General features: G+C 56.0%; 1 protein-coding gene across 1 annotated transcript; it reads right to left on the bottom strand.

The window, feature by feature from the left end:
* Nucleotides 1–52: 52 nt before the first annotated feature.
* On the bottom strand, nt 53–10,128 carry SRD5A3 (steroid 5 alpha-reductase 3). The gene is given in 6 exon segments (XM_064149291.1): nt 53–2,310; nt 3,989–4,111; nt 6,567–6,761; nt 7,777–7,928; nt 9,925–9,971; nt 9,973–10,128. Coding segments are annotated over 6 exon segments (933 nt in total). The 3' UTR covers nt 53–2,050.
* Nucleotides 10,129–13,479: the final 3,351 nt, after the last annotated feature.

Raw genomic sequence — 13,479 nt, 5'->3', positions numbered from 1 at the left:
TAGCAAATACATAGCTCACTTTGGAAAAACGACAGCAAAAGGAAAGAGAAAGTGTTAATAAACTCTTTTAATGAGATAACTCATAAGACACATATCAAATGCATTTCACATACAAAATAGTATCTGCATCTAAGTGGAAAGCAGCATCCATATGCTGCATCATGTAAGCCTGACTCATTCCAGCACCATGAAGAAGACCAAAATATTCAATGGTTAAGTATAAAAGCCCTCAGTGCTGAGTGACATCACCTCCCCAGTAAAGAACTTTAGTCATAGAATCAGTCAGGGTTGGAAGGGACCACAAGGATCAGCCAGTTCCAACCCCCTGCCATGGGCAGGGACACCTCCACCACCTCCCTGGGCAACCCCTGCCAGGCTCTCACCACCCTCATGCTGAATAACTTCTTCCTAACCTCCAGGCTGAATCTCCCCATTTCTAGCTTGGTTCCATTCCCCTCAGTCCTGTCTCTCCCTGACTGCCTCAAAAGTCCCTCCCCAGCTTTCTTGTAGCCCCCTTCAGATCCTGGAAGGCCACAAGAAGGTCCCCTGGCAGCCTTCTCCTCTCCATACTGCACAGCCCCAACTCCTCAGTCTCTCCTCACAGCAGAGCACCTCCAGCCCTCTGCTCATCCTCGTGGCCCTTCTCTGGACACCTTCCAGCCCCTACATGTCCCTCTTGTCCCAGAGACTCCAGCACTGGATGCAGTACTGCAGGTGAGGTCTCAGCAGAGCACAGCAGAGGGGCAGGATCTCTTCCCTGGCCCTGCTGCCCACACTGCTCCTGCTGCAGCCCAGGCTCTGTTTGCTCCCTGGGCTGCCAGAGCACACTGAGAGCCCATACTCAGCTTCTCCTCCAGCAGCACCACCAAGTGCCTCTCCTCAGGGCTGCTTCCAAGCCAGTCCCTGCCCAGGTGACTTGGGTGCCTCTACACTCATCAGCTACTGGTTCCTGTGTGTTCTCTGCCTGGCTGTTCACTACATGAGCTTCCAACAGGCTACTAAAAGCCCAGGGCAGTCCTGGTTACAGGCATCCTGTGTACCTGCCCCCTCCAATTACCCTCATTAACGGATGACAGATGACTCAGCCATAACCAACGTTAATTTAGTGCAAATGCTCTTCTGCTGTCCCTCTGGACAGAGAACCTTCCAGCACTTCCCACTTCTAAAGGATAAACAATGAGCTTTCAGCAACGAGTGAAAACCACCTCAGTGCAAGAGAGATAACGCAGAGAATGGCTCTGTTTACCTCCACTGCTGAGCATGACTCATTCCTCCAGCACAGCTTTCTCCACCAGTTCTCATGCTTGCAGCTATAAAGCAGTGGCTGGTTTGAATTCTCAATGGGCAGGCAGAGAAATCTGCCTCCCTCTGAAGTGATTCAAAGAAAAGAGAAAGAACAACCAAACAAAACTCACCTTAAACATTAGAGAAGGCATCAAATAAATCAGTTCAAATGATTCCTTCCACTCTCACTAGGCAGTTTTCACACCTGTGCAGTCAGGCTTGCTGCACAACAGCAAGTGTCTCATGCCTAAGATACAACTAAACAGAGAAGAGCCAATTAGCAGCTCTTCAGTTTGAATTAAGGTCTTCAGTAAACCTTTGTGATTTTAGCTTGTATGGGGGTGCTGGCAGAGAGGAGGTGAAGAGGAGGCAGCAGTGCCCAGGTGGGCAGCAGAGCCAATGGCATCCTGGGCTGGCTCAGGAGCAGTGTGGGCAGCAGGACAAGGGAGGTTCTTGTGCCCCTGTGCTCAGCACTGCTCAGGCCACCCCTTGAGTGCTGTGTCCAGTTCTGGGCTGATCCTTGAGGTCCCTTCCAACCTAAACCATTCTATGGGGGACTCCACCACCTCCCAGGTCCCCTCCCAGCTTTCTTGTAGCCCCCTTCAGCTACCGGAAGGCCACAAGAACATCTCCTTGGAGAGATCACAGGGACAAGATGACATTTATGAGCTTTTGAGCCAGAATCAGAGAAGATGAGAGATTTTTACTTGATTAAAGTGCAGATCTCTCCTTCCCTTACAGAAGGCATTTCCTGGCTTGCCCTGTTCTAGAAAACCAATGGTATGAAGGCTTTGCGATGCTTTGGGTAGGAGCTGAAGTTCTCCTGGTAGAACTCGTGGCAGAGAGCAGCAGCCAAGGCCTGGTTAAACACAACATACATCACTACACACCACCAGGTGACATTGTGAAGCCCCAGCACGATGGCCAGGGAGATGTAGATGAGGAGCTCTGCAAGATAATGAGGGCAGGAGACTCTCTCAAACCAGTCCCCATACGGCACACTGTGGCTCAGGCTGACCACGCTTCCTGCAAGCAAGCACAAACAGCTCAGCTGAGAACAGCAGGCTCTGAATACTTTTACTCATTGAAGCTATCATCATCATCACCATGAGCCAGCAATGTGCACTTGTGGCCAGGAGGGCCAATGCCATTATGGGCTCATCCAGCTCAACCTAGCACCCAGCCCTGGCCAGTCAACCTGACCATGGCACTAAGTGCCCCAGCCAGGCAGGCACAGCCACTCCATCACCTCCCTGGGCAGCCCATTCCAATGCCAATCACTCTCTCTGCCAACAACTTCCTCCTAACATCCAGCCCAGACCTCCCCTGGCACAGCTTGAGACTGTGTCCCTTTGTTCTGTTGCTGGGTGCCTGGCAGCAGAGCCCAACCCCACCCAGCTACAGCCTCCCTTCAGGGAGTTGTACACAGCAAAGATCATCCAGTTCCACCCCCCTGCCATAGCCAGGGACATGGAACAGCTCTGTTAGGAGCAGAGCCTGAGGCAGCTGGGGCTGTGCTGCTGGGACAGGAGGGGACAGAGAGGTGACCTCAGCAATGGTTCTCAATGTGTGCAGGGTGAGTGGCAGGAGGCTGGAGCCAGGATCTGCTGGGTGATGCCCAGGGACAGCACAAGGGGCACTGGGTGGCAGCTGAGGCAGAGGAAGCTTCATGGAAACAGGAGGAGGATTTTTTCCCTGTGAGGGTGGCAGAGCCCTGGCACAGGCTGCCCAGGGGGGCTGTGGAGTCTCCCTCTCTGAAGATATTCAAACCCAGCCTGGCTGTGCTGCTGTGTGATCTGCTCTGGGTGCTGCTGCTGTGGCAGGGGAGCTGGCCTGGATGAGCTTTGGAGGTCCCTTCCAGCCCCTGATATTCTGTGATTCTCTTCCACCTAAGCTGGCACCTTGCACCTCTCAATGAATTCAGATGCCACCTGCTGCTGGTACAAACAGAGAGTAAGAAAACTAGAAAACTTGTTTTTACCCTACAAGGAGACAGAAGTGAGGTCCCCAAGGAGTGGCACAGGTTCTAAGCATTAGCATATGGCTCTCCTTGGGATGCTAGACCTTCATTTTAAGTTCTGTAAAGCCATATATATATATATATAGACAGAGGCTCTATATATAGAGATGCCCTATTCAATCACCTGGTCTCTCTTCAAGCAGCCTCATTTAGTCTACTGAAAGTCTTACAGTGTAGCACACTACAGGAGCTGCAACTCAGGTGTTAGGGCAGGAGGACAGACTGAAAGAGTTGGGGCTGTGCAGGCTGGAGCAGAGGAGGCTCCCAGGGGACCATCTAGTGGCCTCCCAGCATCTGAAGTGGGCTACAGAAAAGCTGGGGAGGGACTTTTGAGGCTGTGAGGGAGTGACAGGAGTGGGGGGAATGGAGCAAAGGTGGAGGTGGGGAGAGTGAGGCTGGAGGTGAGGAGGAAGTTGTTGAGCAGGAGAGTGGTGAGAGGCTGGCAGGGGTTGCCCAGGGAGGTGGTTGAGGCCCCATGGCTGGAGGTGTTTGAGGCCAGGCTGGCTGAGGCTGTGTGCAGCCTGCTCTAGGGTAGGGTGTCCCTGGGCATGGCAGGGGGGTTGGAACTGCCTGCTCCTTGTGGTCCCTTCCAGCCCTGACTGTTTCTCTGATTCTAGGTGTTAGGAGCTCCTGGAGCCTAATGAAACAAGCAGGGGAAATTTTACTTCAGTAACTTGCTGTTACCTGATTTACTTCTCCTAAGCTTAGCCAGAATCACAAGACATCTGTGCTGGTGAAGAGAGGCCCAAGTGTACATGGTGACTCCTACAACGTGGTACCAGCAGACGTGGACAGAAAGCTCTTTTCCTGAAAGAAAGCAGGTGTCATTAATACACAGACAGGAAATAACTTTCCAAGCATCACCCCAGAACATTCTAGACAGGTTTTTTAAGTCCTACTGTCTTACAAAATGCCAGCTCTGAGCCTCCAATGACATGGAAGAAGCTTCTGTCTAGCATCACTGAAGTGTTCTGCTGGCAGCTCCCTTTGAACACAGAGCAGTTAAAGTCTTTAGCTTTTAATCCAGCAGCTTGAGGCAGAGCATGATCTGCACAGTTCACAGAATCACAAAAACCAGCAGGTTAACAGAGAGCTCCAAGCTCAGCCAGCCCAACCTAGCACCCAGCCCTGCCCAACCAACCAGACCATGGCACTAAGTGCCCCAGCCAGGCTTGGCTGCAACACCTCCAGCCACGGCCACTCCACCACCTCCCTGGGCAGCCCATTCCAGTGCCAATCACTCTCTCTGTAATGAACTTCCTAACATCCAGCCTGAACCTTCCCTGGCACAGCTTCAGGCTATGTTCCCTTCTTCTGTCACTGCCTGGCAGCAGAGCCCAACCCCACCTGGCTACAGCCTCCCTGCAGGCAGCAATGAGCTCTGCCCTGAGCCTCCTCTGCTGCAGGCTGCACACCCCCAGCTCCCTCAGCCTCTCCTCACAGGGCTCTGCTCCAGGCTCCTCCCCAGCCTTGCTGCCCTTCTCTCCACACCTTCCAGCACCTCAACAGCTCTCTTGAATTGAGGACCCCAGAACTGGACACAGCACTCAAGGTGTGGCCTGAGCAGTGCTGAGCACAGGGCAGAAGGACTGCCCTGGTCCTGCTGCCCACACTGCTCCTGAGCCAGGATGCCACTGGCTCTTTTGGCCACCTGGGCTCACTGCTAGCTCACGTTCAGTCAGCTGTTGACCAGCACCCCCAGCTCCCTCTCTGCCTGGCTGCTCTCCAGTTGATAGCCTAAGACCTCAATATTCAACCCTGTAATTCTTATCTCATCAAAGATGTTGCCATGGCTCAGGTCAACATGGAAGTGCAGAGTTTTGTCTTCACAGTGAGAAGCTTACCTGCAGATAGCTACACACATGTGCAGTGTGACCACTAAGAGCCTTCAAAATCAAAATGTGAACTGGTCAAAGGATGATTTCCAAGCCAATACACCACCTCTGGGAACCTTCCAGGTGTGAAAAGCAGAAGGCATGTCCATACCATGAAAAGGCTTTACCTACACATGGAAGACCTGGTGGGTCTTCCACAAAACTCCCTGCCTTCAGGTAGAGCTGGTGGGGTTGGGAGTGGTTAAAAGCTTCACTGGACTTACACAACCACCTTACAGAAGGCAGCCATGGCAGGAGTGCTACAGCCAGCTCATGCTTCATCTTGTGCAGGGCAACAGCAGCTCAGCTGTGAGACTCAGTGGCATGTGCTGGTAGAAACAAGCCACACAACTCCCACGTCTGCTGTGCTGATGGAGGCATGAGAGTACTGAGGGGAAGCAGAGAGTGAGGGCTGCAAGGTAGAGCAGTGGGGAGTTCTCAATGGAAAGCAAAGGCCAAGCCAGCCTTGTAGACACACAGGGAAGTTTGCAACAACAGAAAAACCAAACTCAGTTTGAGAACAAAATTTGTGTAGCAGCATTTGAGAACCAGACCCTGTTTCTGTCCTCCATGAAGCAGAAGGATCTCAGTGCAGAACAGATCAGTAATGGGCCCAAAAGTATCTATGTGAGATGTCTTTCAGGAAACAACAGTGATAGCCAACATGAAACTCTGCCTGTGTCTGTAGAGGGCAAATTGTTTCCTAGGCTGCAGCCAGAGGAGTGTGGGCAGCACGGCAAGAGAGGGGATTCTGCCCCTTGGCTCTGCTCAGACCTCACCTCCAATCCTGCATCCTGTGCTGCTGTCTCCAGCAGGAAGAGGACACAGAGCTGCTGGAGAGAGCTCTGCTGTGAGCACAGCCTCAGGGAACTGGGGGGGTGCAGCCTGCAGGGGAGAAGGCTCCAGGGGCACCTCAGAGCTGCCTGCCCAGAGCTGAAGGCAGCCTGCAGGAAGGCTGCAGAGGGACTTTGCATCAGGGGCTCTAGAGACAGCCCAAGGGGCAATGGTTTGGAGCTGAGGCAGAGCAGGCTGAGAGTGGAGCTGAGGAAGGAGTTGCTGAGTGTGAGGGTGCTGAGAGTGTGTCCCAGGCTGCCCAGGGAGGCTGTGGCTGCCTCCTTGCTGGGGGTGCTGCAGGCCAGGCTGGATGAGGCCTTGAGCAGCTGAGAGGTGTCCCTGGGCATGGTGTGGAGTTCGGAGATGAGCTGTGAGCTCCCTCCCGAGCTGAGCCACCCTGTGCTGGTGTGACACACTGCCATGCAGCCACTCCAAGCTGTGCCAGCAGCACTTTCACATCCCAGCACCCTGCTCACACACGCAGCTCTCTGCAAAATGATGGAAACAAACGGGAGCAAAACTGCATCTCTGGCAACAACTAAGCAGGCACTCACCTTTCCCAGTGCTGGCAGGCAGCTGGCACAGCAGAGTTGAGCCAAGGCCAATGTAGTAGCCAAGGCCAAAGCAGTACTGCAGGATGTGAATGACGCCGTCGGAGAAGACGCTGGTCCAGAGGCACTCCGCCAGCCTTCGACAGCTGTGCAGCCAAAGCAGCAGCAGAGCAAGCAGCACAGAGCAGTGCTCACTATCTGCTTGCAGATAAAAACCAGCAACTTTGAGACAGACAGAGGCAATTTAACCCCCTTCAAGAAGGTTGTTTTTTCCCCCTCCTCCCAATAAGGCGTTACCCTCGTTTGAAGTTCACTCAGCTTTGGGGGAAAGGTGTGTGTATGTGTCAGGGAAATATTTGTGCATTTCAGGCACTGCTGACCACAGCAAGAGTCCTTCTGGAAGGTGCTAATGGCACTTGGTGCTAAAGGGACTGCTGAAAGCTACTATATCCCAAATCACAATGATTTCTACCTTGGATCATGACAAAAGGACTTAGTATATATGTGGGCAGCAGGGCAAGAGAAGTGATCCTGCCCCTCGGCTCCACTGAGACCCCACCTGCAGTGCTGCACCCAGTGCTGAGCCCCTGGAACAAGAGGGACATGTAGGGGCTGGAAGGGGTCCAGAGAAGGGCCATGAGGATGAGCAGAGGGCTGGAACTGCTCTGCTGTGAGGAGAGACTGAGGGACTTGGGGCTGTGCAGTCTGGAGCAGAGGAGGCTCCCAGGTGACCTTCTTGTGGCCTTCCAGGATCTGAAGGGGGCTACAAGAAAGCTGGGGAGGGACTTTTGAGGCAGTCAGGGAGAGACAGGAGTGGGGGGAATGGAACCAAGCTAGAAATGGGGAGATTCAGCCTGGAGGTTAGGAGGAAGTTATTCAGCATGAGGGTGGTGAGAGGCTGGCAGGGGTTGCCCAGGGAGGTGGTTGAGGCCCCATGGCTGGAGGTGTTTAAGGCCAGGCTAGCTGAGGCTGTGGGCAGCCTGCTCTAGGGTAGGGTGTCCCTGGGCATGGCAGGGGGTTGGAACTGGCTGATCCTTGTGGACCCTTCCAACCCTGACTGATCCTGTGATTCTATTCCATCAGAGTCACCTGGAGTCTAGTTTAAAGGCTGCTGGTGAAGCTGCACGTGAAGAATACAAAATCAACACAGGATGGTAGTGCTGCACCATTTCCAATGCTTACATGGCTGCACCATAACAGCTCAAATACTTACCCATGTCCTCACTCTGAGAATCCCTGCCAAGAGTGTGCTGCATGTGCTGGATCCATGATGGGAGAGATCCTCTGAGGAACTCTGCTTGGAAAAGCCTGACCAGCAGAAAGCCATTCCAGAGCACAGAAACCACATAGAAGTGAGTGAACCACCTGTGGGGACAAAAAGGGTCTTCAGTAAGGTGCTCACTGTTCCTTTTGTGGAGTTCATAGAATGGTTTAGGTTGGAAGGGAGCTCAAATCTCAGCCAGTTCCAACCCCCTGACATAGGCAGGGACACCTCCCGCTAGAACAGGTCGCCCAAAGTCTCATCCAACCTAGTCCTGAACACCTCCAGGGAGGTTGTGGAGCACAGAATCACCCAATGTGATCAAAGATCAAAGATCACATTGGGTGCTTCTGTGCTCCACAATCTCCCTGGGCAACCTGTGCCAGTGTCTCACCACCCTCACTGCAAAGAACCCTTTCCTAACATCCAGTTCCAGTCTCCCCTCTGCCACTTCAAACCCATTCCTCCTCCTCCTCTCATTACCAGACCTTGTCAGTAGTTCCTCCCCAGCCCTCCTGGAGCCCCCTTCAGATCCTGCAAGGCCACTCCAAGGTCTCCTGGAAGCCTTCTCCTCTCCAGGCTGCACAGCCCCACTCTCTCAGCCTGTGCTCACAGCAGAGCTGCTGCAGCCCTCTCAGCATCTTGGTGGCCTCCTCTGCACTGGCTCCAACACTTCCATGTCCTGCTTGTGCTGGGGGCTCCAGAACTGCCCCCAGGACTGCAGGTGGGGTGTGAGGAGAGCAGAGCCAAGGGGCACAATCCCCTCCCTTGTCCTGTGCCCACAATGCTCTTGCTGCAGCCAGCACAGGCTTGTGTCTGGGCTGCACTCACACTGCAGGCTCCTGTGGAGCTTTGCATCAGCCCAGACCCCCAGGGCCTGTTCCTCAGGGCTGCTCTCAGCCATTCCCCACCCAGCCTGGAGCTGTGCTTGGGGTTGTGAATTGCAGCTGCAGGACATGGTGAACACATTCCCTTCTGCTCCCCATACCAGTAAGCAGCAAACTCAGGGCTCCAGTGGTACCAAGCTTGCCTTAACAACTAAGAGGAGGAAGTGTAAACCACAGACTGCAAAGGCATTCCTCGGTGCTTACAACTGAACACGACAAGCTCGACTTTTCCTTTCTCATCTGCACCACCGAAAGCACATTCGGGCTCCTTGTCCCGGCATTTCCAGGCTGCTGCTCCCAGCAGCACCTCCAGTGTTTGCAGCTTTAGTGCCCGTCAGAGTCCACAGCTGAGTGCACAGGGCTGGGTGCTAGGCTGGGCTGGATGAGCTTGGAGGGCTCTTCCAACCTGCCTGATTCAATGATAAACGACACCGAATCTCGGAGCGTTAAAAGGTTGGAAAGGACCTCCAGAGAGCCTAACTAGCTGAGCACAGGGGCAGAATCACCTCCCTTGTCCTGCTGGCCACACAGCTCCTGGTCCAGGCAGGGACGCCACTGGCTCCGCTGCCCGCCTGGGCACGCTGCTGTTCATCCCCCGCACCCTGCGCTGCAGTAACCGCGGTGCCAAGGCAGTCAGCGCTGCCCCTGCTCCCGCGGCACAGGCAGGCAGCCCCCCGCACCCTGCGCTCACTAACCGCGGTGCCAAGGCAGTTAGCGCTGCCCCTGCTCCCGCGGCACAGGCAGGCAGCCTCCCGCACCCTGCGCTGCAGTAACCGCGGTGCCAAGGCAGTTACTGCTGCCCCTGCTCCCGCGGCACAGGCAGGCAGCCTCCCGCACCCTGCGCTGCAGTAACCGCGGTGCCAAGGCAGTTACTGCTGCCCCTGCTCCCGCGGCACAGGCAGGCAGCCTCCCGCACCCTGCGCTGCAGTAACCGCGGTGCCAAGGCAGTTACTGCTGCCCCTGCTCCCGCGGCACAGGCAGGCAGCCTCCCGCACCCTGCGCTGCAGTAACCGCGGTGCCAAGGCAGTTACTGCTGCCCCTGCTCCCGCGGCACAGGCAGGCAGCCCCCCGCACCCTGCGCTGCAGTAACCGCGGTGCCAAGGCAGTCAGCGCTGCCCCTGCTCCCGCGGCACAGGCAGGCAGCCTCCCGCCCCGGCACGGCGGCCCGCAGCCGCCCGGCCCAGCGCGGCGCAGCCCCCGGCCTCCCCCTCACCTCTTGGGCAGCTGGAGGCGGCGCAGCCAGCCCGGCTGCCGCCCCCCCGCCGCGCTTCGTCTTTCCGTAGCGGATGAGATCCTGCAAGAGCCCGGAGACGCCGCCGCCATCGCACCGCCGCCGCGCCGCGGCCTGCCACAGCAGCAGCGCCGCCAGGAAGGCGGCGGCCAGCAGGGCCCAGGCGGCGGCCAGCAGCGCCGGCATGGCCCCGGCCCCGGCCCCGGCCCGCCCCGCTCCGCCCACGGCGGGCGGATGGGGCCTGGCGGCGGCGGCGCTCGTCGCGCCGGGGAGAAGCGTGGCCCGCCCCGCAGCTGCTCTGCCTCTTCCCGCTCCGGGAAGAACGTGGCCCGCCTTGTCGGGACGGGGCAGCCGCCGGCGCTCCGAGGGAGCTGGCGGAAGCCGCAGCCGCGGAGGCTGCGCTGCCTCGTCTCGGGCCGGGGGACGCCGCAGCTGCGGTGGCCGCGATTTCTCCCCCCGCTCTGCGGAAGAGCCTGTCCCGCCTTACCGGGCCCGCGGAGCCGCCGTGGCTTGAAGGCAGCCGGGGGACGCCGCAGGTGCGGAGGTTGCGCTGCCTCTTCTCGGGCCGGGGGAGCCGCCGGGGTTCGAAGGGAGCCGGGGGACGCCGCAGGTGCGGAGGCTGCGCTGCCTCTTCTCGGGCCGGGGGAGCCGCCGGGGTTCGAAGGGAGCCGGGGGACGCCGCAGCTGCGCTGCCCCTGCAGCCGCGCCCGAGCAGCGCGGGGTCGGCATCGGTGCTCGCAACGTTACCCTCGCAGCCTGCAGCACCGGCGGCGGTTCCCTTACGGCTTCTCGGTCGGATGCAGAGGCGGTGAGGCAGCTGCTGGACAGAGACAAAGCTGCTGGTGCCGCCATGGCGCCCGGCAGCCCAGAAGGAGATCAGCTACGGCTGCCCGGAATCCCACCGCGTTGGCGTCTCGGCGCCCGGCTCAGCTCCGCGCTTAGCGCCAGCCACCTCCGCGTGTGCTGACATCTCTGCGTGGTCCCACACTCGGAGTTTTGCTCCAGCCGGGCTACAGGTTTTGTCGCGACAGGAAAGCCTTTCTTTGCCTTTCTTTTTGCCAAACCCACTCGGCACCAGAGCGGGACGGGTCCCTCTGACCCCTAGCGAGAAATGTCCTGTCCCCATTCCTCTTCAGGTGCACGCAGGGATGCAGATCAGACCCTCCCTCCATCAGAGAAACCTGAGTGTTGCTTGCCAGGTGTTGGTTCGTCTGCCCAAGCGCCGTGCGGTCAGTTACCTGACTCGCTGCCTCCCAGGAGATGGTGACAGACGCTTCAAACGCTTCATAACGTAGATAAGAAAAGGAATGGTGCTTAGCCTAGGCGTGGTAGTGCTAGAACTTAGTGAGGTGTAGTGGCTTGAGCCTGGCTGGACACCAGGTGCCCACCAAAGTCCCCTTCAGCTGGGCAGTGGTGGAGAACAGACATCAAAAAGCTGGTGGGACAAGGTCAGAACAGGGAGAGTCCCTGGGTACTGTCATGGGCAGCACAGATTGTTCATGGAAGTGACTTAGTTTTGTTACCAGTCGAAATCAGAGCGTGATAACAACAAACAAACCCTTCAGAACACCTTGTCCCCATCCCAGGCTTGGCTGCACTTCCCATGCCTTTACCTCTTCCCTCACAGGGACCAGGGAATGGAGACTGCAGTCAGTTTGGCACAGGTCGTCTCTGCTGCTGTTTCTTTCTGCTACTACCAAAACCTTGCCACAGAAACCCAACCCATAGTGCTCTAGAGTAAAGTAAGTTGTTGGTTTTTAGTGAGGATTCTCAGGAAAAAAACAGTTTGCCTGTATTTCCAAGTCATTCAATACAGGACAACTTAATTTAATTACTCTTCACTGCACTAATCCCACCATGAGTCAGTAGACTGAGAGTAAAGCAATGGCTACCACCTGGTAACTCACTGAGATTCAGGCCTGCAGTGCTCACAGGCTTTTGACTTCAGGAGGAACTTCTGTTGCTACTGATGTGCTTCCACAGTGCTGCTGTTGCTGCCTTCATAGTGATGCTTCTCCATGTACCATAGAGCACAGCTAGTTAGAGGACAGCTCCAAGCTCACCCAGCTCAACGCTAGACCCAGCACTGCAGAGACTAAACCATGTCCCTGAGTGCCAGCTCCACAAGCTGCTGGAACACCTCCAGGGGTGGTGGCTCCAGCACTGCCCTGGGCAGGCCATTCCAGTGTCTGAGAACCCTTCCAGTGCAGAAATGTTTCCTAGCACCCAGCCTGAACCTCTTCTAGTGCAGCTTGGAAGCATTTCCTCTGCTCCTGTCTCTTTCCACCAAGGAGCAGAGGCTGCCCCCTCCTTGCTCCAACCTCCCTGCAGGGAGCTGCAGAGGGCAATGAGCTCTGCCCTCAGCCTCCTCTTCTCCAGCCTGCACATCCCTCAGCCCCTCTGCAGATTCCAGCTGCTCCAGGCCCTTCTCCAGCCTCTCTGCCCTGCTCTGGACAGGCTCCAGCCCCTCAAAGTCCTTGCTGCAGTGAGGGACCCAGAACTGAACCCAGCACTCAAGGTGTGGCCTCCCCAAACTCTTAAAGATATCCCACCACCACTCTTAGAGATATCCCACCACCACTCTTAAAGCTGCCTTACCACCACTCTTAGAGATATCATAGAATCATAGAACCAAGCAAGTTGGCAGAGAGCTCCAAGCTCAGCCAGCCCAACCTAGCACCCAGCCCTGCCCAACCAACCAGACCATGGCACTAAGTGCCCCAGCCAGGCTTGGCTTCAACACCTCCAGCCATGGCCACTCCACCACCTCACCACCACTCTTACAGATGCCTCACCTCCACTTTTACAGATATTGATGACTTTATCCCATGTGGAGCTGAATTATGTCTTAAGCCCTTCAACTGCATCCCTACCAATCCCCATGCCCATGCAGTAGGTAGGTGAGGCTCAGTTGAAAGGTAAGGTTTTAATTTTACCAGTGCACTTTCCCAACCAAGGGCTCAGAGCCTCCCTAAATTACTCTGGCAGGTGTGACTGTGTTACTCTGTCCTTTGAGTGAACCCTGCAAAGCAGCACATGCTCAGCTGAAGCACTCAGGACATCAGTAAGGTTGCTTGGAGGTCACATCTCCTGCTGAGATATCTCTTGGCAGTTCTTCAGTTGTAACTGCAAAATGGATTCAAATAAATATTTGAAAGGCAATTTAAAATCTGTCAAGTTTTGGAGCTCAGTCGAATTCTGTCAGTTCAGTGTAATTGAATCTTCACTCAGGTTCTGGGATTTCATGGCCAATGGCTTTGGGTAAGTAACATAGAGTCATAGAGTCAGTGAGGTTGGAAGAGACCTCCAAGCTCATCCAGTCCAACCTAGCACCCAGCCCTATCCAGTCAACCAGACCATGGCACTAAGTGCCTCATCCAGGCTTTTCTTGAACACCTCCAGGGATGGAGACTCCATCACCTCCCTGGGCAGCCCATTCCAATGGCAACTAGCAGGAGGTGAAGGTGGCAGGCAGGTGAGTGGACATATGGGGAAAAAGAGAGGGAAGAACAGGTGATGTGCAGGTAATCCCACATC

This window comes from Pogoniulus pusillus, chromosome 9, assembly GCF_015220805.1.
Source record: "Pogoniulus pusillus isolate bPogPus1 chromosome 9, bPogPus1.pri, whole genome shotgun sequence".
NCBI classification, from domain to species: Eukaryota; Metazoa; Chordata; class Aves; order Piciformes; family Lybiidae; genus Pogoniulus; species Pogoniulus pusillus.
The sequence above is the reverse complement of the archived record's forward strand: the minus strand, read 5'-3'. Positions and strand labels throughout refer to the sequence as shown.